We start from the raw sequence: 24,000 nt of genomic DNA, 5'->3' as shown, positions 1-24,000 counted from the left end.
GAGAGACTTTCCCTCACTCAAAATTTTTATTTTTTTTATTTTTCGTATTTTATCATAAAAAATTTTCAAGGTCTATTTGCAGATGAAGAAAGACAAAGCAGGGTTAAAAGGAGGTAAAAGGGGACTAGCTTTTATTATTGACTATTATTTTCGTAAATTTCCTGGAGTTTATAGGTAATCGATAGGATGTGAGTAGAAGGCTTTTTAAAATTTACACCAGATTGTAAGCTGACTGGAAATTATAATACCAAATCATTCTTTCTGTTGGGCGGACGGTCATAGCAGCTCACGGTTTGCATTCCTCAGATAGGCGGCATGTGTTGGAGTAGAAAAACGAAGGTTTCATGAAATCATCATCATCGCCTCCAACAACATGTGACTCACAGTTCTCATCCAGTAGTTCTGGGTCCTTCGCATCTTTTGATGTCCTCAGGCACACAGCTGACACTTGTTACATATTGTTCTCCGAGGGGTTGTGCGAGGGACATGTCCAAGCCACCTCCATGTCCCTCATATGATTATCTCATCTACATATGTAATGTCCGTCATTTGCCTTATGGCATCATATGTAACTCTCCTGATGTCTGACTCCTGATAATCCTCTTCAGGCTTTATTTTTAGCTCTACAAAATCTTGTACATGTAGTGTAGTTGTTATACATGATTCATATCGATTTAGCAATGCAGATCATGCAAGCCCTATGTATAATCTTACTTTTTTGCATTTTCAGTTCACTGTATTTGATTTCCAGATTTTAAACAGCCAGACAATTGTCTGATTGGCTCATTTTAGTGTTACATTAAATTTCAACTCAAGAGAACCCGTACTGGATAGCATTGTTCTTAAGTATTTAAAATATTAATCTTCATTAATAATTTTTCCACCTAAGGCTATTTGTGTATGCTGTCCTCATCACGTTGTTTTCCTTAGTTTAACTGTGAGTCCATATATTGCATTTCCTGACTAAAACAGTATCATTTCCATATTTTAAGTTGTAAACTTTCATCCATTAATCTAAAACCTAGTCTTCCACTTTTTTATGATGAAATATATGAGAACGGTAAACATAAACGTAAAAATAGTTGCATAGAATTTTAGTGTCATATATATATATATATATATATATATATATATATATATATATATATATTCAATCAGTAAGCTACAAACGTCCTTTAATATCCAATTCGCTCTACCTCGAAATAATATATTTTCATATATGTTACCTTTTTTAGTTGATAATAAGTTCGTCATCTTTGGGCTCGAACCAGCGAAGACAAGAACTCAGGACTACAGTGGACGCATTTTAACCCACGCGGCCAGCAAGTGACGTATAAAGTGGATATCGTCTTCCCATATACAAAACGCCTCGAACTCAGGTGTTTGTATTTGGGAGACGATATTCACCACCTCTGCCATGCTAACCACGTAGTGCGTTTGTCGCACCCAGCCATATTATGAATTTTTTTATCATCACCGTGATTCATATTCAGTCAACCCTACAAACGTCCTTTAATATCCAATTCGACCTCAGAAATAATATATTTTCATATATGTTACCAAGGAATTTTTTAGTTGATAATAAGTTCGTCATCTCGTGGGCTCAAACCAGCGAAGACAAGAACTCAGGACTACAGTGGACGCATTTAACCCACGCGGCCAGCAAGTGAGGTATAAGTGGATATCGTCTTCCCATATACAAAACGCCCGTCGAACTCAGGTGTTTGTATTTGGAGATATGGATCACCCACCTCTGCCATGCTAACCACGCCGCACCCAGCCATATTATGAATTTTTTATCACATCACCGTGATTCATATTCAGTCAGTAAGCTAAAACGTCCTTTAATATCCACCACTCTACCTCAGAAATAATATATTTTCATATATGTTACCAAAGGGAATTTTTAGTTGATAATAAGTTCGTCATCTCGTGGGCTCGAACCAGCAAAGACAAGAACTCAGGACTACAGTGGACGCATTTTAACCCACGCGGCCAGCAAGTGAGGTATAAGTGGATATCGTCTTCCCATATACAAATGTCTGGTTCGAACTCAGGTGTTTGTATTTGGAGACCATATTCACCCACCTCTGCCATGCTAACCATTTAGTGTGTTTGTCGACGCAGCCATATTATGACTTTTTTTATCACATCACCGTGATTCATATTCAATCAGTGTGACAAACGTCCTTTAATATCCAATTCACTCTACCTTGGAAATAATATATTTTCATATATGTTACCGTGGGGAATTTTTAGTTGATAATAAGTTCGTCATCTCGCGGGCTCGAACCAGCGAAGACAAGAACTCAGGACTACAGTGGACGCATTTTAACCCACGCAGCCAGCAAGTGAGGTATAAGTGGATATCGTCTTCCCATATACAAATCGCCCGTCGAACTCAGGTGTTTGTATTTGGAGACGATATTCACCCACCTTCGGTAACATATATGAAAATATATTATTTCCGAGGTAGAGTGAATTGGATATTAAAGGACGTTTGTAGCTTACTGATTGAATATGAATCACGGTGATGTGATAAAAAAAGTCATAATATGGCTGGGTGCGACAAACGCACTACGTGGTTAGCATGGCAGAGGTGGGTGAATATCGTCTCCAAATACAAACACCTGAGTTCGACGGGCGATTTGTATATGGGAAGACGATATCCACTTTTACCTCACTTGCTGGCCGCGGGGTTAAAATGTGTCCACTGTAGTCCTGAGTTCTTGTCTTCGCTGGTTCGAGCCCACGAGATGACGAACTTATTATCAACTAAAAATTCCCCATATATGAAAATATATTATTTCCGAGGTAGAGCAATTGGATATTAAAGGACGTTTGTAGCTTATGATTGATATGAATCACGGTGATGGATAAAAAATTCATAATATGACTAATTATGATACGTTATGGCAGAGGTGGGTGAATATGGTCTCCAAATACAAACACCTGAGTTCGCCGGGCGATTTGTATATATGGAAGACGATATCCACTTATACCTCACTTGCTGGCCGCGTGGGTTAAAAGGCATCCACTGAATCCTGAGTTCTTGTCTTCGCTGGTTCGATGATGACGAACTTAATCAACTAAAATCTTCGTAACGTATATGAAAATATATTATTTCCGACGACTGGATATTAAAAAGACGTTTGTAGCTTACTGATTGAATATGAATCACGGTGATGTGATAAAAAAGTCATAATATGGTTGGTGCGACAAACGCACTGGTTAGCATGGCAGAGGTGGGTGAATATCGGTCTCCAAATACAAACACCTGAGTTCGATATGGCGATTTGTATATGGGAAGACGATATCCACTTATACCTCACTTGCTGGCCGCGTGGGTTAAAAGGCATCCACTGTAGTCCTGAGTTCTTGTCTTCGCTGGTTCGAGCCCACTAGATGACGAACTTATTATCAACTAAAAAATTCCCCTTCGGTAACGTATATGAAAATATATTATTTCCGAGGTAGAGCGAATTGGATATTAAAAGACGTTTGTAGCTTACTGATTGAATATGAATCACGGTGATGTGATAAAAAAGTCATAATATGGCTGGGTGCGACAAACGACTACGTGGTTAGCATGGCAGAGGTGGTGAATATCGCTCCAAATACAAACACCTGAGTTCGACGGGCGTTTTGTATATGGGAAGACGATATCCACTTATACGTCACTTGCTGGCCGCGTGGGTTAAAATGCGTCCACTGTAGTCCTGAGTTCTTGTCTTCGCTGGTTCGAGCCCACGAGATGACAAACTTATTATCAACTAAAAATTCCCTTCGGTAACATATATGAAAATATATTATTTCCGAGGTAGAGCGAATTGGATATTAAAGGACGTTTGTAGCTTACTGATTGAATATGAATCACGGTGATGTGATAAAAAATTCATATATATATATATATATATATATATATATATATATATATATATATATATATATATATATATATATATATATATATATATATATTTAATATGAGGGCGTGTATTTATGCTTTTCGTTATGACGAAATAATGGCATAATACTTGATCCAAGTAGTAAAACTATTAAATTGGCCTTTTTATTTGTAGTAAGTTTGACAGTGGTTCCATCGTGTGTCTAGTGTCGTTCTTATGATAGCCAAAAGTTATTGGCTCAAGCAGCTATTGTTTTGAGAGTAAATAATTAAAGCAGCAGATCAGCAATTTTTTTTTTATCCTCTCAAAACTTCAGCCCTGAAGACAAGAGAAAGTACTTGACGAAAATTGCTTAAAAGACAGACTCTGCCATCCTCCCCCCTAAAGCCAGTACACACACAGGGACACGCACACACACATATATTTATATTATATATATATATATATATATATATATATATATATATATATATATATATATATATATATATATATATATATGTATATGTGTGTGTATGTGTGTGTGTGTGTGTGTGTGTGTGTGTTTGTGTGTGTGTGTGTGTGCGCTCTTAAAAAATCAGAGTTGGTGCACGTGACTTCAGTACATAAGCAAATACTTCAGGAAAATGACAGGCAGAATGTCAGCACCAAGCACTTTCACGTGTTTATTCACGCATCTTCGGGGCACAAATGAGACAGTTGAAAAGGTTACAAGGTAAACAGGAAGAACAAGAATGCCAAATTGTCAAATGGTAATAAACAGCGATAATCCAGGATAATCCAGGATCACGTGTTCACAAGCTACTGTAAAACCATAGACCTAACCATAAGCGATACGGAAGCGTAGCCATACAAAATCCAAATACATGCATAAAACTGAATACTAATTTTGTTGCTTATATTTATTAACAACTCTGTTTCTGATTATGAAGGCATCGAGTTTAAACAAACCAACACTTAAATCTAGGACACTTCCATTATTTGACTTGATAAAACAAGATACAATGATATTCCTTTTAACTGTGTCGTTACGTGGGACTAAGATTCTTGCATCACTCCAGTTAATAGGATGATCTGAATCTCTCATATGTACAAATAATGCATTCGATATTTGGACAGTTCTTACAGAATACTGGTGTTGTTTAATTCGTTGTGAAAGTGATTTTCCAGTTTGTCCGTAATATATTTTGACCCACTTTTTACAAGTAATTTCATATATGCAGCCTGAAACATCTTTAGGAGAATTTTTTATTGCTACACTTTTAACATTAGAATTACTGAAAACAACATATATGTTGAAAAGCTTTAAAATTCTAGGAATTTCTAAAAACCTTTCATAATACAGTAATTTGAGAATATTATGCTTACTAAATTCAAGTCGAGTGAAGAGAGTAGAAGGTTGACAGCATTTTCAATCCCGAAAATGAATTTACAGGGATGCCTTTTGGTTTGTCAGGTAGTCCTATTACATTTACGAGACTAGTAAACACAATCTTCCGTTGGATGTTGAGGAAAAATGTATTTGTTTATATGGATGATATATCAGTTGCTACGGACTCTACAGTATACGGGAACATTTAGAAGTACTTAGAGAAATTCTCAAGAGGCTTAGGATGACGGGTCTGAAAATTAAACTAGCCAAGTGTGATTTCCTGAAGAAGAAAATTAAACTAGCCAAGTGTGATTCCTGAAGAAGAATATATGGGAACATTTAGAAGTACTTAGAGAAATTCTCAAGAGGCTTAGGATGGCGGGTCTGAAAATTAAACTAGCCAAGTGTGATTTCCTGAAGAAGAAAATTAAACTAGCCAAGTGTGATTTCCTGAAGAAGAATATACGGGAACATTTAGAAGTACTTAGAGAAATTCTCAAGAGGCTTCAGATGGCGGGTCTGAAAATTAAACTAGCCAAGTGTGATTTCCTGAAGAAAATTAAACTAGCCAAGTGTGATTTCCTGAAGAAGAATATACGGGAACATTTAGAAGTACTTAGAGAAATTCTCAAGAGGCTTCGGATAGCGGGTCTGAAAATTCAACTAGGCAAGTGTGATTTCCTGAAGAAGAATATATGGGGACATTTAGAAGTACTTAGAGAAATTCTCAAGAGGCTTAGGATGGCGGGTCTGAAAATTAAACTAGCCAAGTGTGATTTCCTTAAGAAGAATATTGTATATCTAGGACATGTCATTTCAAAAGAAGGTGTACGAGTGAATGATGAGAAGGTCAGGGCTATTGCAAATTTTCCTACACCCAAGAACAAGAAAAGTGTTCGCTCGTTCATAGGAATGGCAAAGTTCTTCCATAGATTTGTGAAAGAATTTTCTACGTTGGTGGCACCTTTGACAGCTATATTAGGGGATGCGGTGCAATTTTCATGGGGTGAAGCTCAGCAGGTAGCTTTTCAGAAAGTCAGAGATGCTGTAATGAGTCCTCCAGTTCTGAAGCTCCCTGATTTTTCTTTACTGTTAACATCAGTGACGGATGCCAGTCGTGAAGGAGTGGGTGCATTAAACTCCTTCATGACTGGCACCCATCGCTAATGTTAACAGTAAAGAAAAATCAGAGAACTTCAAAACTGGAGGACTCATTAAAGTATCTTTGACTTTCTGAAAAGCTACCTGCCGAGCTTCACGCCACAAAAATTGCACATAATCCCTCAATATATCTGTCAAAGGTGCCGACAACATAGAAAATCCTCTCAAAAATTTAATTAAGGAAAAACCCTGCCATTCCATGAACGAGCGAACACTTGTTATTCTTGGGTGTAGGAAAATTTGCAATAGCCCTGACCTTCTCATCATTCATTCGTACACCTTCTTTTAAAATGACGTGTCCTAGGTATACAATATTATTCTTCAGGAAAGAAATTTGAGGGTAAGTTTCATCTAACAGATTTGTATAGCAAGAAGTTCAAAACACGTGGAAGTAAAGAAAGCTTAATGGCGACAGTGGACAAAGAGGCTTTTGCAGTAGTGTCTAGTTTGGTTCATTTAAAAATGCTGCTTTTGGGGAATAAAGTGTAAGTTCTTACATATCATAAGCCATTGTTGGAGCTTTTTAATAAGCCTGATCTTTCTCCTAAAAGGGCCAGGTGGTTTTTGACAGTTAGAGATTTTGATGCTAGACTCAAGTACATCGAGGGTAAACATAACGTGGTGGTGGATGCTCTTAGTAGGCATTTTGTGGACACAGAGGATGAACATGTGTGTAGTGCAAGTGGTGTGCATGCGGACGGGGATGTCAATGTGGTGGAAAGGAAACAAGATGAGGATGAGGTTTTAGTGAAAGCAAAAGTATTTCTTAGAGGTGAATTAGTGAAAAAGGGTTATAGATTCAGGTTTAGAATTAGAGGGTAATTTGTTGGTGAGAAAAATGAAATATACGTTGAGAAGTAGTGAGGATAATGGGGATACAACACAAATTGTGGTGCCAAACGAGTTGATCTCAATGGTTTTGAAGATTACACAATGTAAATTTTGTAGTCCACATTTGGGGATTGAGAAGACGTATCAGAAAGTCCATAGCCAGCACTTTTGGAAGAGTATGTTTTCATCGGTGTAGAAATTTGTGAAGGAGTGTTCTGTGTGTAATTCAGTAAACTGGCGAGGGTAACGTCGTGGAAACTTGGGTCTTTTCCTGTCCCAAGCAGGCTGTTTCAGAGGGTACATTATAGATTTGCTAACAAACTTTTATGAGTCGGGATATGGACATAAACACTTTTTGGTGATTATAGATGACTTAACGAGATTCGTGGAGATTTTCCCATTAAGGAATAAGATGGCATATGAGATTGCTGTTACGTTTTTTAATAAATATATATGCAGATACAGAGTACCAGAGATACTTATTATGGATAATGGGAGAGAATTTGTAAACAGAACTTGGACTATCTTGCGGAAATTATGAGGGTAAAGAATGTAAATATCCTTCCTTATAGGCCAGAAGATAATGGGTTGTGTGAGCGAGCTGATAGGAGAGTGCTCAAAGCTCTTAAGAGTAACAGTGGGCGGTAATGATAATAATTGGCATAGATATTTGGATATGGTAAGACATAGCATAAATACAATGGTTAGTGACAACATTGGTATGACAGCCGTGGAAGCATTATTCAGCTATGAAGTTCGGGGTGCGTTTGATTTGTTGTCAGTCCCTTCATGTTGTGATGATACGATTAAATCGTTTATTGCAATCTAAGCTAAAGAAAGACATGAATGTCTTAGAAGTAATCTTGAGTCAAAGATAAGACACAAGCAATGGTCGCAAGAAGTAATACGAAATCAGACAGCTCAAGAATTGCAGTTGGGGATAAAGTGTTTTTGAAGCTAGATGTCAGAAATGAATTAAATTACAAGTTGGGTCCCAAGCTTAAAAGGCTGCTTCGTGTTATAGAAGAGAAAAGGGTGAATAGGTTTATAGTTTTAAATGAAGAAATGAGAGTGACGAAGTTAACACACACACATCTAAGATTAAAAGGACAACTTAATGTTTGGTGTTTTTTTTTTTGAGGGTGTTTATTGTAGTTTTTTTTCGTTCTCTTCGTCGGGGTTAAGCAGTTATTTACTTTTTTTCTCTGAATGCAGTGGGAAAGGTTTATTTAGGACCTGGTGAGATAATTGAAGAGGACCACAAGGTGTAGTTGAAACGCTAATGAGGACACTAGAAGAGGCAAATCTTAAACATAAACACTTACTTGGGTTCCAAACATGAAACCAAATGATACAAAGCTTTTGTGTGGTCAAACTAGGAGGTGTAAAGGAGCAGCAATTGCTTTAGCTATAGGAGTAACAGCAACGGTCATAAAAGTAGTTGGCAGAGTAGCAGTTAAAGGTCTAGTGCAAGTTGAGGCATTGGAAACTATAGTAGCTGGTCAGGGTAGTTTTGAAGAAATTATGTAGTAGTAACGCAGAGTTACGTGAGTGGTTTGAGAAATACATACAATATGTTGCAATTCACTGTTCAAGGGATTAGAGGTGTGACCTAGACTTGACAAGTGCTTTGTTTACATTTCATACTACAGTTTTGAACATTGAAAAGGAGACTAAATCTTGTTAAAAGAGATTAGATCTCAAGTAAAAGCAATAATAGCAGCTTCAGAAGGGCGTATCTCTGAAGACATTTTACATGTAGGGGTGTTAGAATCAACTTTGAGGAAGGCGGCTTACGAGGTGGGGGTTGGGGGTCCAACATAATTTTCACAGGTAGTGACTTATATAGATACTATATAGGATAATAAAGGTATATTTGTCAGACAGAGGGTTGATCGCTGAAATTCCAAAAAGTGATAAAGAACATTTTCATAGTTATATAATAAGGCCTTTTCCTAGTGCATATAGTTATACAGTAGTGATGTTGGAGGGAATGGCAACTATGTATATAACAGGTAGCAAATATCAGTCGTCAGCTATAGATTATAAGGACAGGTGTACATTGCTTCATAATAAATATGTTTGAGACAATAAAGGTTTTACATTAAGAGATATTGCTTTAGGGGGTTGTGAGTTTCAATTGGCACATGGTGTGACAGCTATAAAGTGTAGTTTTGTACTAGTTCCCGATGACTATATGGTGGTCCCCATGCAAATACCCACAGCAGTCTTTTGTGGAAGCTGCAGAATCACCAAAATCTGCGAGAACTCATCAACATCGTTGGATGCAAAATAGTTTCTACAGAGTTCATCATACTTAGCAGGAGGGTTTATAATTCGATGGCAAATATTTTTCTACAACATACACATTGTCACCATGATTTGGTGGAATTACCAGCTGCAGCGGAGATTACAACGTTACCAGTGTGAAAAGAGGAGATGTAGAAATTGACTACATAGAACTGTTACATAAAAATAAGTTGGTGTTACTGGGTGTTCTAGCTGCATTGCTAGTAATTATCATGATAATGAGTGTAGCCATATTTCTGAGGTGCAAAATGATGTGTTGTTTCAAAGAGAAGCAATCTCCAAGCGTTGAAATGACAGTGAACCATGAAGCTGCAGGTTAGAAATTGAATAATCGTTATTTGTGTCGAGGTTGACACAAAGGGATAGCCAAGCACTGTTTCTGTGAGTATGTGACACTATGTGACAATATAGTGTTTTGCAGTATTCAGTGCATAGGTGGATGTCTGGTCATCTGCGGACTCAGCACGGGGCGCCTGAACGAATGTCACCTTGGATACAACCGTGTCAGCAGCACATGGGCGGAAGTATTCATCAGCATTTTGTCTCAAATGTTATGGAAGCCATGTCCGGTTAGAGCCCGAATATGGGTGTGTCATGAAGAAGGGGTTTTGCGTTTGTGTATAATGAGTACATTCGTTTTGGAGGAGCCGAAGTGAGAGGACTCTGGGGCCAAGTTCCCTGCTGTAATGGTGAGTGTTAAGATGGACAGTAAATTCACATTTTGGTGGCTTATCATTTAATTATCATTTCTTTATCATTTATTTTATGGTGTTGTGGAATGTCACAGACTAAGTTGGTTTTAATACTAATGGGAGAAGATTTCTCTCTACAGATGTTTCATGCATACACCCACCAACAAATGGAGATGGCCACTGTAGAATATAGCCACTTTAGTGAACTGGTGACATGAAGACAAAATTAGAATGGAGAATAATTAGTGACTGGAATGTGGACGGGAATTAATCACACACTTTATTATTATATTATAACTGCTTAATATGTTTGGGGGAGTGGTTCAGTAATTTTCAGTTCCTCGTTGGATGAGTCGGTAGAGTTGTCGGCTAACATTCTGCTAGGCCCGAGTTCGAGTCTCCGGTCAGCCAATGAAGAATTAGAGGAATTTATTTCTGGTGATAGAAATTCATTTCTCGGTATAATGTGGCTCGGATTCCACAATAAGTTGTAGGTCCCGTTGCTAGGTAACCAGTTGGTTCTTAGCCACGTAAAATAAGTCTAATCCTTCGGGCCAGTCCTAGGAGAGCTGTTAATCAGCTCAGTGGTCTGGTTAAACTAAGGTATACTTAACTTTTTTCAGTAATTTTCTATCATCATGCATATTTTTTATTTAACCTGTCATATGTTAGATTTACAGAATAAACTATTTGTTTATAAACACGGTTTAATTTATACACACTAGATGTAGGGCATTTAGTATTTATGAGAGAGAGAGTGAGCGCCTGACACATCTACCAGCACTTCAGGTAAGACAACTGTAGGATATTCTGTTTGATATATATATATATATATATATATATATATATATATATATATATATATATATATATATATATATATATATATATATATATATATATATATATATATATATATATACATATATATATATATATATGTATATATATATATATATATATATATATATATATATATATATATATATATATATATATATATATGTAATGGGGAAGGCATGCACTTCTTAGAACTGTCTGTTATACTGTTTGCTTTCACTTCTGTAGGAACAAGTGGTCGATGTTTATCTATGCTGGAACTTCACTTATCGTGCTCAGATGTCGGCTATCTTTCAATATTTCATAAGTTCTTCTTTTATTAATGTTGGTTAAATGAAATTTATGTTTCCCATTAATTACATTTATTTAGTCTTTAAACTGTATAACTTTTTCCACCTTTCAATGGGTAGCAATGACCGAGTCTTTATCTTAAAGGCACATCGTAAAATTCGTGGACTTAGAATTTCACTTGTACTATGGGCGTTCAGAAATTTTATAAGTTCGTTAGTCTGTTCGAGTTGTCACAGTCACCTATCCACACATCTCGCACACTCCCTGCCCTGATGCCCTTTTCTAACTGACCCTGTTTCTAGAGCCTTCGTATATATGGGTATGGGTTCGATGCCTAAATCTGGTATAATTTTCCTTAGTTTCGTCCAGATAGGCTTCCCTTTTCCATTAATGTTTCACGTTTAATTGTCTATGGAATACGAGGTCAAGATCTAAATTAGTTCATCTTTTTGCCCAGCGCAGTACGGGTAAACACTTTTAGTCACTGGCGACGACGGTTAAACTCGGCGTCTGTTATACTTAGTTTTTGTAAACGACTTTTCTGTTTTTGCTGTCTCTGTCTTTATCAGTGATTTTCTGTATGCCCTTGTGTATATCGAAATAATTAGTTTATTGAATTATAGACTCGTTTCTATTATATATATATATATATATATATATATATATATATATATTATATATATATCTTCTATATATCTTTCTATATATCTATATATATATATATATTATATATATATATATATATCTTCTATATATATATATATCTATATATATATATATATATATATATATATATATATATATAATATATAAATGGATGTATGTATGCAATTTCTACCAAACTTGGTATACATATGACTTACTGTCTGGAAAAGAATACTGTGAGTGTTAGACATCACTGGCATCAAAGGGGAGGGGTGTGAGAAGGGGTGACGTGTAAAAATAACCGACAAGACAGATATTAGTTTCTAATCCATAGTTTTCGAGGTTGCTTAGATGAATAGTGACACTCCCAATGCCCTTTAAGTCCAAGTTCAACCCGATAGGAAGGGGGTGGGAAGATGTTGACATGTAAAAATAACTGAAAACGACGGATGTTAGTGTCTATTCTATAGTTTTTGAGGTCGCTGAGATGAATAGGTGAATAGTGACACTCCCAATGACCTCTAAGTCCAAGTTCAGCCCCGATATGAAAGGGGGGCGGGGTTGAGAAGGCGTGGGAAGGGGTGACATGTAAAAATAATTGAAAACGACAGATATTAGTGTCTAATCCATAGTTTTTGAGTACACTGAGATGAATAGTGACAATCCTGGTGCCATTTAATTCCAAGTTCAGCCCCGATAGGAAGGGGTGGGAAGGGGTTGACATATAAAAATAACTGAAAAAGACAGATATTGTTGTCTAATCCATAGTCTTTGAGGACGCTGAGATGAATGGTGACTCCCAATGCCCTTTAAGTCCAAGTTCAGCAACGATGGAAATGGGGGGTGAGAAGGGGCAGGAAGGGGGTAACGTAAAAATAACCCATAGTTTTTGAGGTCACTGAGATGAATAGTGACACTCCTGATGCCCTCTGAGTCCAAGTTCAGCCCTGCAAGGAAGGGGGGGAGTAACGTAAAAATAACTGAAAACGACAGATATTAGGGTCTAATCCATAGTTTTGATGTTTGCTGAGACGAATACTGACACTCCTGGTGCCCTGTAAGTCCAAGTTCAGCCCCAATAGGAATGGAAGGTGAGAAGGGATGCGAAGGGGATGATGTAAAAATAACCGAAAATGACAGATAGTCTCTAATCTATAGTTTTTGAGGTCGCTGAGATAAATAGTGACATTCCCAATGCCATTTAAATTCAAGTTCAACCCCGATATGAAAGGGGGTGAGAAGGGGCGGGAAGGGTTGACATATAAAAATAACCAAAAACGACAGATATTAGTGTCTAACCATAGTTTTCGAGGTCACTAAGATGAATGGCGACACTCCTGATGCCCTTTTAAGTCCAAGTTCAGCCCACACAGAAAAGGGAGGGGTGGGGGGTGAGAAGGGGTGAAAAATAAAATGTCATAAACTACAGATATTAGTGTCTAATCCACAGTTGAATAGTGACTCTCCTGATGCCCTTTAAATCCAAGTTCAGGCCCGATAGGAATGGGGGTGAGAATGGGTGAAATATAAAATGTCAGAAATGCTGGGCAGTGTAACTGAAGCAACTATCTTAACAGCAAAGGGAGAGAGAGAGAGAGAGAGAGAGAGAGAGAGAGAGAGAGAGAGAGAGAGAGAGAGAGAGAGAGAGAGAGAGGGGCGGGCGAGTGAGAGAGAAAGTTTATTGGTTGTCATTCAGTTTTCCTGTGCAGCGCCGGGTAGGTCAGCCAGTATATACAGTATATACACATATATACAGCATATATATATGTATATATATATATATATATATATATATATATATATATATATATATATATATATATATATATATATATATAAATAAAACCGTTGACGTTAAGATACTTTTTACATCAGTATTGCAACTTCAACTGTTTTCCTACTTTTACCTTTCACAGACTTCTTAATAAACTTCGTAAGAAAAAGTTTTCCACAAATCCACATCAACTAAATGTACCCGAACTCCCCTTGTATGCCAGTTTTCCTTTCCCATGTAAATATGCTTTTCACAGGGGTTCTATTAGAGTCATTCATAAAATAATATTTTGGAGCAATTGACCTAAACCTTATAGCAAAAAACCCCAGAACCTTTGGCTCATTTCAAATTTAAAGACCGGCTCCCCCCACTTATGTTGTCTGATGTCGTTTATGAGTACACTTGTCCCAAATGTAATCTGGAAAATATATTGGATCACCATGCGGCTTCTCAAGGTGAGGCCAGTTCTCATAAAGAAGTAAGTCGTCTGTTCAATCCAGAGAATTCTGATAAACCATTCTTTAGCATTAAATGTACAACCTCCATTAGTTATGAAGACTTTAAAGTCATTGATCAAGCAACATCAACAAGAGGTTCTCATTCCAGAAACGCTGAATTTTAAACGCGTTCCATCACTAAATTCCCAAACTGCTGCTGTTTAATGTTTTGATCTCAGTTTGTTGTTGTCCTCTGTAGTCTCTCTATGTACTGTATGCGTTTTTAGTGCGGTTTTCGATTTTGTACTGGTGGGTCAGCTTGTTTGCTTATTATCTTTTATTGTTTTTCATGTTTTTATTTAAGTGTGCATCTGTTCTTCTAATTTGTGTGTGCTTTGTGAATTTGGTAATCTTAATAGCTCTCAGTGGTTCTTTAAGTTACGAATTGTGTTGTGTTCCTCGAGTGTTTGGATTTAAGTATGTGTAACATATATGAGAATGTTGTGATTTTTTATCATTCTTAATTTTTTTTTTTAGGTTTACGCATTTTCTGAATTTTTTTTTTATCGTCGCAATAGCTCTCATAATTTTTTTTGTTTAAAATTATTGTATTTTATTTATTGTAGAATTTCCCCTGACGACGTGATGACGTAATCACAAAACGTTGGAATAAAGCTCCAACATGTATGCCTGCATATTCCTGCCTGTACCATTGAGATGAATATATATATATATATATATATATATATATATATATATATATATATATATATATATATATATATATATTTACCGAAGGAATTTTTAGTTGATAATAAGTTCGTCGACCCGTGGGCTCGAACCAGCGAAGGACAAGAACTCAGGACTACAGTGGACGCATTAATTCATGCAGCCAGCAAGTGAGGTAGAGCGAATTGGATATTAAAGGATGTTTGTAGCTTACTGATTGTATATGAATCACGGTGATGTGATAAAAAGTCATATATATATATATATATATATATATATATATATATATATATATATATATATATATATATATATATATATATATATATATATATATATATATATATATATATATATATATATATATATATATATATATATATATATATATATATATATATACAGAGAGAGAGAGAGAGATGGGAATCTTTCCATATGGTGGTCTTTCAGTGACAACATCCCTGACATAAATCCCCTATCAGTAAAAATGAATCCACCTCGTTAAGGGATCAGCGTCCGAAAGGAAATTGAAAAAGCGCTTCACGGAAGACAATTGAGCGGAAAATAAATGGTTTCTGTTATTGTTTTAAGGTCAAAGTCGTCGTTCTTCCTTCTTCTAAAGGGAATCGGTTCCTACTAGGGATTAGAGAGAGAGAGAGAGAGAGAGAGAGAGAGAGAGAGAGAGAGAGAGAGAGAGACTCGGTTTGTGATTCAAGCGATTAAACTATTCTATGGGAATGGTTTTTGTTGTTGTGTAGTTTTCACTTTCCGACATTCTGAGAAGATATCTTCAGTGTTTTAAGTTTCTGTTTTATCAGAAACTATGCTTCACTGGAAGGGTTTTCAGCCTTACTTCCTTACCAAGCTTTTTTACCCGAGTTCTTATACTGTAGGTAAAGGGGCGTAGTAAGGTGATAGTGTATATTCTTAGCAAAATTTTGTTTTCCATGTTATATTTTGGGATCTACTTGAGAAATATGTCTGAGATAGTTGCGTTTAAAACATTTCCTTGACAGGACTGAGACCTGAAAGACGTTAGCAGAGCATCCCCTTTCTCCATAACAATTAGATACAAATTATACCTTAATTATACAAACACACATACACATACATATATAAATATATAACCCATATATAATATATATATATATATATATATATATATATATATATATATATATATATATATATATATATATATATATATATATATATAAATAGATATATGATTATTCACCACTCTGACATGTGATTTATATATCTATCATAACCACTGGGAAAAACAGTAAAATACACGGTATAGGTCGTGACCGGTTTCGGCTTTATTTCTAAGTCACCAAGGAAGGACTGATACATAGTGGTAGAAAATCACAATATACTGTATATATGCTAGGGGGGACTACAAACAAACATACAGACAGGCGGCTTGAAACTAAAAGTGCACACCTGACCGGTGCCAGAGGGTGGAGCCACACACTCATTTGTGCGTGAGAGAGGTACTATGTTTGCAAATTTGATTTCCTTTTCCTTACATATATTCTACCATCCTTGAAATTTAAATATTTTACATATATCTTCCGAAATTAATGGATCAAGTTTATTCATGCCTTGGCTGATATACTTATAAAACCAGACTCAATGATGTTTTTTTTCCAGTGCATTATTAAAGCAAGCTGTCTTTTTTCCCCCTTGCCCAGGTAGGGTTGTTTTCACTGTGTATTGAGCATCTTACACGTTTTTTGGTATTCTGTATTCTCTTTTCCAGTGTTTAACCAGTTTAGCCTATATTAATGTTATCACAAGACACATATGGCATTTGATATACACATCCTTAAGTATTCTTAGGACAGTTCTGTATAAGGATACATTTTGTTGTTTTGTTTTTTTAAACGCTAAATTAAGTCCAGAATTTTTACGTAGATGGCGGATGTATTTCATATTACTAGTATGTTTTTTGTGTTGTATGTGTTTTTTGTATTTTTATACTGAGATTTTTTACTACTTCTAATATGCTGTATAATGCAGTCGGATATTTCAATTTCTTGCCAGTATCCTAATCTTATTTGTTTTATTTTATCCGTGCATTTAGGGCTACATGTATGTAATGCTCTTAAAACGTGGATGTGAACACAAATTTCTTAACTTTATTGTATTAACCAGAATAAAAATGAACAACGACAGAAATATAGGTATGTGAACATTGTATTCAGACCCATTCCTAGTTCTATGTTTTAGGCAGTCCGAAAAGGGTTGGTAACCATCCTTTTCCAAGGCCATAGTGAATTTAATTGATGATACTAATGCATTTAACTTGTCAAAGAAGTTATTTACATTTTTGCTCCTTGGTCAGTTGCAAATTATGTTGTTTTCCCCTTGATTTAGAACCACGGTGACGTGGTGAGGGGGCTCTTGAACCCCGTTATTTGTTCCCGGGTTCGAGTCCCAAAGTCTATATATTACTACATATAAATTTGTAATAAGTCTTGTGGAACTTTCACCGTTTGGTAAAATTATATGACCTGATAAATAGAAAAAGATATCATAGCTGGGACTAGGGTTTATATTCGACGCTAATACTTGGAAATGTGGTAGGATCATGAACTCCCCAATAATGTTTGGACCTGAGAGATATCATAGTGATAGCTCAAGGGCGGAACTATTCTGCAGAGCTGGGCCATGGATTCCAGGCAGATTCCCTTGTTTCCCAGATTTATCTTCCTTCAGCGGCCTGGAAGGACATTCTTGTGGGGGCTGGGTTGCCTTCAGGATAGAGAGGCTGTTAGGAGAAGGCCCCGTGGAGCTGGAAGGACAGCTGTGACTCCAACTAAGGTTTGCTGGCTACTGCCTGTCTCCTTGATTTTTTCCCTGGTTGGAACAGGGATGTTTTCCTCAGGATTTGCCCCCTCCTGGCTGTCTCACCCCCGTATGAGTGTCTGAAAGACAAAGCAATCTGCCAGCAGAAGATAGCAAACAGGCTTGGCTGAGAGAGAGTGTTGCGTCTAGCGTACAGTTCACAAATCATCCAGGTGTTCTCCCATGGGGGCTCTTAACAAAAGGGGGTCATAAAAGGTGAGACAGCTAGCTACAAAGTTCTATTTCACTTCAAATTTTCATTTCTTTATTTATTCTTAGAAATTTTCAGTTGTAATATTGGACATAAGGCCCGAAATTTATAACAGCCCTCCCTTTTAACAGGCTTTCCAGGCCCTTTCGGGTTGGAAGGTCTGTCAGAAAGAGGGCTGCTGTCTGATGAAACTGAGGCTATCTATGCAACTGTCAGTTCAATTTACTTTAACCCTAAACTTGAGATAAGGTAAGATTTACTAAGAGTTGGCACTATCTAAGGCTAAGAGCGAAGTCTCAATGTTCATTTTAGGGGATGTGGTGTCTGTGGGTTGACAAAAGCTAGCAACTTTATCAACTAACTAACAGAACCTAGCTAAAATGCTGATGAGATCTCCCTACGCTGAAGGATAATCATTTACATAAAGGTAGGGGAAATGTTGAGCTGCTCCGAGAATTTAATAATAATAATAATAATAATAATAATAATAATAATAATAATAATAATAATAATAGAGGGGTAAAGGGGTAAAGCTACCAGACAGGAATAGGATTAAACACATAGATGAGACATGTTACAAATACCTGGGAATAATAGAAGGAGAGGATATAAAACACCCAGACATGAAGGACACAATCAGGAAAGGATATATGCAGAGACTTAAGGCGATACTCAAGCCAAAACTCAACGCCGGAAATATGACGAAAGCCATAAACATATGGGCAGTACCAGTAATCAGATTCAGTGCAGGAGTAGTGGAGTGGATGAAGACTGAACTCCGCAGCATAGACCAGAAAACTAGAAAACACATGACCATACACAAAGCAGACAGACTATACATGACACGAAAGGAAGCGGGGAGAGGGCTACTAAGCATAGAGGACTGCGTCAACATCGAGAGCAGAGCACTGGGGCAATATGTGAAAACCAGTGAAGACGAGTGGCTAAGGAGTGCATGGGAAGAAGGACTGATAAAAGTAGATGAAGACCCAGAAATATACAGAGACAGGAGAATGAGAAACAGAACAGAGGAATGGCACAACAAACCAATGCACGGACAGTACATGAGACAGACCAAAGAACTGGCCAGCGATGAAACATGGCAGTGGCTACAGAGGGGAGAACTCAAGAAGGAAACAGAAGGAATTCTAACAGCGGCACAAGATTAGGCCCCTAAGAACCAGATATGTCCAAAGAACAATAGATGGAAATAACATCTCACCCATATGCAGGAAGTGCAATGTGAAAGATGAGACCATAAACCACATAGCAAGCGAATGTCCGGCAAAAAGAGGCATGATTCAGTAGCAAAAGCCCTCCACTGGAGCCTGTGCAAGAAACACCAGCTAGCTTGCTGTGATAAGTGATACGAACACCAACCTGAGGGAGTGATAGAAAACAATCAGGCAAAGATCCTCTGGGACTGTGGTGTCAGAACAGATAGGGCGATACATGCCAATAGACCAGACGTGATGTTGATTGACAAAATTAAGAAGAAAGTATCACTCACTGATGTTGCAGTACCATGGGACACCAGAGTAGATGAGAAAGAAAGAAAAATTGATGAGTATCAAGACCTGAAAATCAAAATAAGGAGGATATGGAATATGCCAGTGGAAATTGTACCCATAATGATAGGCAAGATCCCAAGATCCCTGAAAAGGAATCTGGAAAAACTAGATTCCTAAGTAGCTCCAGGACTCATGCAGAAAAGTGTGCTACTAGAAACAGTGCACATAGTGAGAAAAGTGATGGAATCCTAAGGAGGCAGGATGCAACCCGGAACCCCACACTATAAAAACCACCCAGTCGAATAGGATGACTGTGATAGACCAAAAAGAAAAATAATAAAAAAAAAAAAAAAAAAAAAATAATAATAATAATAATAATAATAATAATAATAATAATAATAATAATAATAGTAAAGCATTTAGAAATGTTATATTAAGTTAATGGTAAAATAAAGAATGCAAAAATCTTGTTTATTCAATTCTTACAGTACAAACACTTATGAAGGCAAGAGACAACCCAGGCATCCTTCTCTGGGTAAGGTACCAGGATTGCTCTAGTAAGATGAGGCACTGTGTGTATATGAGACACGAATACCGTGAGAGCTCAGTGGCTCTGTTAACTACTTTGGCCTTCTATGCTTCCCATGTCTCTTCTTGATTTCTGATAACCCTTAGGCCAGGAATTGCTAACTGGAGTCTGGGTAGATGTCTCCAGAGGAGACCTCGGGCTAGGTCAGGGCTCTCAACAGGATTACTTTCGGGACCTGGACCTGGAGTAACTATAGGTGAGGACAATGAATAGGTTGCTATGGGTGTGAGAGGCTCGCAGGTTGCAAGGACCAACTCAGGCACGGGTTGTGAGGCCATGCTGGGGGATGAGCTTCCGCTGTGGTCAGGCTGATCCAGAAAAGACCCTACTGAACTTCAGGCTGGCTCTCGGCTGGATACTGGTAGTGAGGCCAGGCTGGTAGACAAGAGGGGGTGCCGGATTGGGATCTCCTGAGGGAGATTGACAGTGTGCTCTGGCACTGACTCTAAGGCTGGCTCAGGCACACGATTTGGAGAGGATATGCAAGCAACTAGACGTCCAAGATTTAGAATTTGTAAGGAACCAGAATCTGGCTCGGCGGTGGGCTCAGTGACCGGACTGGGTGGAGCACTTCACTTTCCAGGCATAGCCACTGTCTGTGGCTGAACGGCAGGGCCGGAATGAACATCAGCACCTGAAGAGACTCGCAGCGGGTAGGGCTCATGGAAGGCCCGGAAAGGGGCTGGAAAGAGGGAGCCTGTCGTAGGAGGAGGTCATAGCCTCCAGGAATCTTACTGGCTACTCCAAGCATACAAATCCCACTTTTATGGGGTCTAATGACCCTCAATCAGATTGTTGGATTAGACCTCAATCAGATTGTTGGGAGTGTCAGCCTCCAATCATCTATGCCTTCAGTAGTTATAGGCTTGTTTTATTCAATGATAACCCCACAGGGCACTATGTCTGACCTTATAAGGGAGATTTGAGCACCAGTGTCTTCAAATGCAGAGATCTGCTGAGCGTGATGCTGACCTCGAGGAGGTGCAACATAAGTAGGGTCCTCAGGTGGGGGGCCTAAAGAGGATGAATGAATGTCAACCAGAGTGGCAACGGTGGTAGTTTTCTTTCCAGGGCAATCCCTGAAATTCGCGGAATGCCAGTAGTTTTTACACGTGTGGCAATAAATCTGGGTGCAATCTCTACGAGGAAGCAGTTACGGTAGGAGTAGGTTGGGAGTTCTGGTTGGGGGGGTGCTTTGACACGGCTCCCCCCTTTATCTTTACACTGGGCTTCTAAATGCCCTACTTTCTTACAATAAGTACACACAGGTGGCGATGAAGATGGTCCGTTTCATGATCAGACTAATAAGGTAGTGGGTTCAGGAGGGACTATGCGCCTGTGGGAGGTACTTGCGGATGGGTGGTATGTCTCATATGCATCGGCCATGCGGCAGAATTCAGTGAAGAGGCTTGGCTGTTTCTCACTAATGTGTAGGGCCAAGGGGCTGGGCGCATAATGGAGGAAGTCCTCAAGCTGAAGTCTTTTCAACAAGTCTTTGAACTTCTTGCACTCCAAGGTGTCGATCCACCATTGCAAAGTGTGAGTCTTTCCATAAGACCAGTCAGACCAGGTTTGGCTGATCTCCTTGGGAAAATTTCCATCTTTGCCTCCAACACTCAGGTGTAATCTCCTGTGCCATTGCTACAGCCTTCCTGACTGCCTCAAGGTTTCCCTTGTCGCCATTTTCTAAGGAATTTAAGGCGTCCTGGCCCTTTCCAGCCATGTGTTTGGTGAGAATCATGGCCTTCTCGGTGTCAGTCAGATTGTACTCAGAGAAGAGGGTTTCCAAATGGTCCAGCCATGCCTCTGGTGCTGTGTTGCCCCAGCGGGGCACTAGGTGGCTCATATTTGAGATGATGGAAGGGGCGGAGAATGGGGATGGATGTTTGGCTCTGTGCTTGGCCAGTGCCATGGCACTGTCCTGTTTGGATCTTTCGAGCTCGAGTTCCTTCTCTTTTAAGGCAAATTGCTACTGTCGCTACTTTTCCTTCTCCTTTTATTCAGGCTGTCGCTGCTTTTTCTTCTCTTTATATTCATGCTGTTGCTGCTTTATTGCCTGCTTATCCTTCTCTTCTTGTCTCAGCTGTTCCAGCTGCAACTCATACTCTCTTTCTTCTTCTCTGGCTTTCTTAACAGCAGCTACTTGCTCCTGAACCGTTTTAATGCCATGCTTTTCCCTACTTCCGTAAACATATTGAACTCCTCAGCAGACAAGTTGCTAATGCTTGGAGGAGGTCTGATCTTACCCAGAAATGTTCAAAGTCTTAGACTGGCCACGCAAGCAATTGCGTGGAGTGGAACATTGGGACTCTGTCTGTGCAGAGTGTAGGTAAAATAAGGACGCGGGCTGTAGAAGTCACCACTGGTAAATGGGAGAGCTTCTCTGAGACAACTCTAAATGACAGTGTACCTTGTATAGGTGACAATGGAATGGAAGTGTTCATTAGAAATGGAGACACTGGGAATGGGAGTTCCCCTATGATGAGGACGGCACTTGGCACTGATGTTCACTGTGGTTCTGAAGAACAGAGATATTACACACTAAGAGACTTACCCACAGGCGTGGGTGAGTTCCGAAGAACTGGATAATTTGACGCACTCAAGTGCAATTAGTAGGTTTGCAAAGCACAAAATGTGCAAATGGGTTCATGAGGAACGATTAGGTTAAGCTTACATGAGGCGATCAATAGTCTAGCCGATCATGCATAGGCTGGGTATTTAAAAGCAATTAATTAAATGACACATAGTAGACGGCGGCTCTTACGTAGGCTTTGCAATAAAACAGGAAATGCTCACCAGGCACGGACAGAGCTGGTTATGAGCAGAGATTTTGTTCACTAAGAACAGATTAAAAAATTAAATGGCATTCAGTACGACAAAGGCACTATATTAGGCTGTTTAGTGACACACAAAAATGAATAAGCACATTAAGTGCAATGGGTAAAATAATTAAGGACAGACTTCTAATGAGTTTGTAAATTTCACGATTGTGTGAATAGTATACAGGACGTAATCCCAGAATATTCGCGGCCTGTAATAGGTTTGTTTGCCCTAAGCAATAATTTTATTCATTTAACAGAGGCTGTGATGCAAAATGCAGTAATTGGATTTTATAAAGGCACTTGCAACGGTGCAAGTAATACGCCAAAGTTTAATGAAACATTCCTTCCAACACTTTGATTAACGAGACGAGACTTATTATGTAGTAAGGAGGGGAAGTTACCTAAAAATGAGAAAGGTTTCTCTCGAATAATGTTAAGGAAAGCATAGCTTGGAATTAATAATTAAAGGCTTGCTTCTTTGTAACAAAGGGGGCTGCTACTTTTTGTAAGTAACAGACGCAGCTAAATACAGTTAACTGCTGATATGTCTCTTGAAAGTTAATAGTTAAAAAAAATGTAACAGAATATTTCCCTGATAGTAACAATGATTACAAAACCTTTTCAAATATAAACGTTAAGTACAAGTATTTGAGTTAAATACATTCACATCACGTGTGCATGACAGTTTGACAGGTGACCACGGATTGACGACAGTATTGTGACAATTGGCTTGCAAGGCGACGAGAGAAAATCAGCTGATGGTTGGCTGACAAGGCGAAATGCATATACGAATGAATGCTTTCTCCAGTTTAAGAGATATAAAATGAAATATATCCAAATATTTTCTGATTGAATGGCGCACAAATAGCTTTAGAAATTAAATTTGCATTGTAAAAATCATACAATAACCTAAGTGACTAGGAACTTTGAAAAATCCCTCCGCGAAACGAGTTCATAACGGCAGACCTACAAGTGGCAGGGCCTAGCGGCTGGCAAGATAGACACGAGTCAGGTTGGAGAGCCT

At 38.2% G+C, this 24,000-nt stretch overlaps 1 protein-coding gene across 3 annotated transcripts in view; it reads left to right on the top strand.

Annotated features, from left to right (window-relative positions):
* The window catches only part of LOC136847478 (von Willebrand factor A domain-containing protein 8-like), a 737,466-nt gene that overhangs the window by 433,601 nt on the left and 279,865 nt on the right, over window positions 1-24,000 (top strand). Inside the window, exon 7 of one of the 3 annotated variants that reach the window (XM_067119220.1) lies at window positions 307-995. The exons of the other annotated variants lie outside the window; for them this stretch is intronic. Coding sequence (XP_066975321.1) covers window positions 307-348 — 42 coding nt within the window. The 3' untranslated portion in view covers window positions 349-995. Of the gene's footprint in view, window positions 1-306; window positions 996-24,000 lie in introns of those variants that run through there. 3 annotated transcript variants of the gene reach the window in all.

The sequence above is a fragment of the Macrobrachium rosenbergii genome, chromosome 16, assembly GCF_040412425.1.
Source record: "Macrobrachium rosenbergii isolate ZJJX-2024 chromosome 16, ASM4041242v1, whole genome shotgun sequence".
NCBI lineage: Eukaryota > Metazoa > Arthropoda > Malacostraca > Decapoda > Palaemonidae > Macrobrachium > Macrobrachium rosenbergii.
Note: the sequence above shows the minus strand (reverse complement) of the source record. Positions and strands in the feature narration are given on the sequence as shown.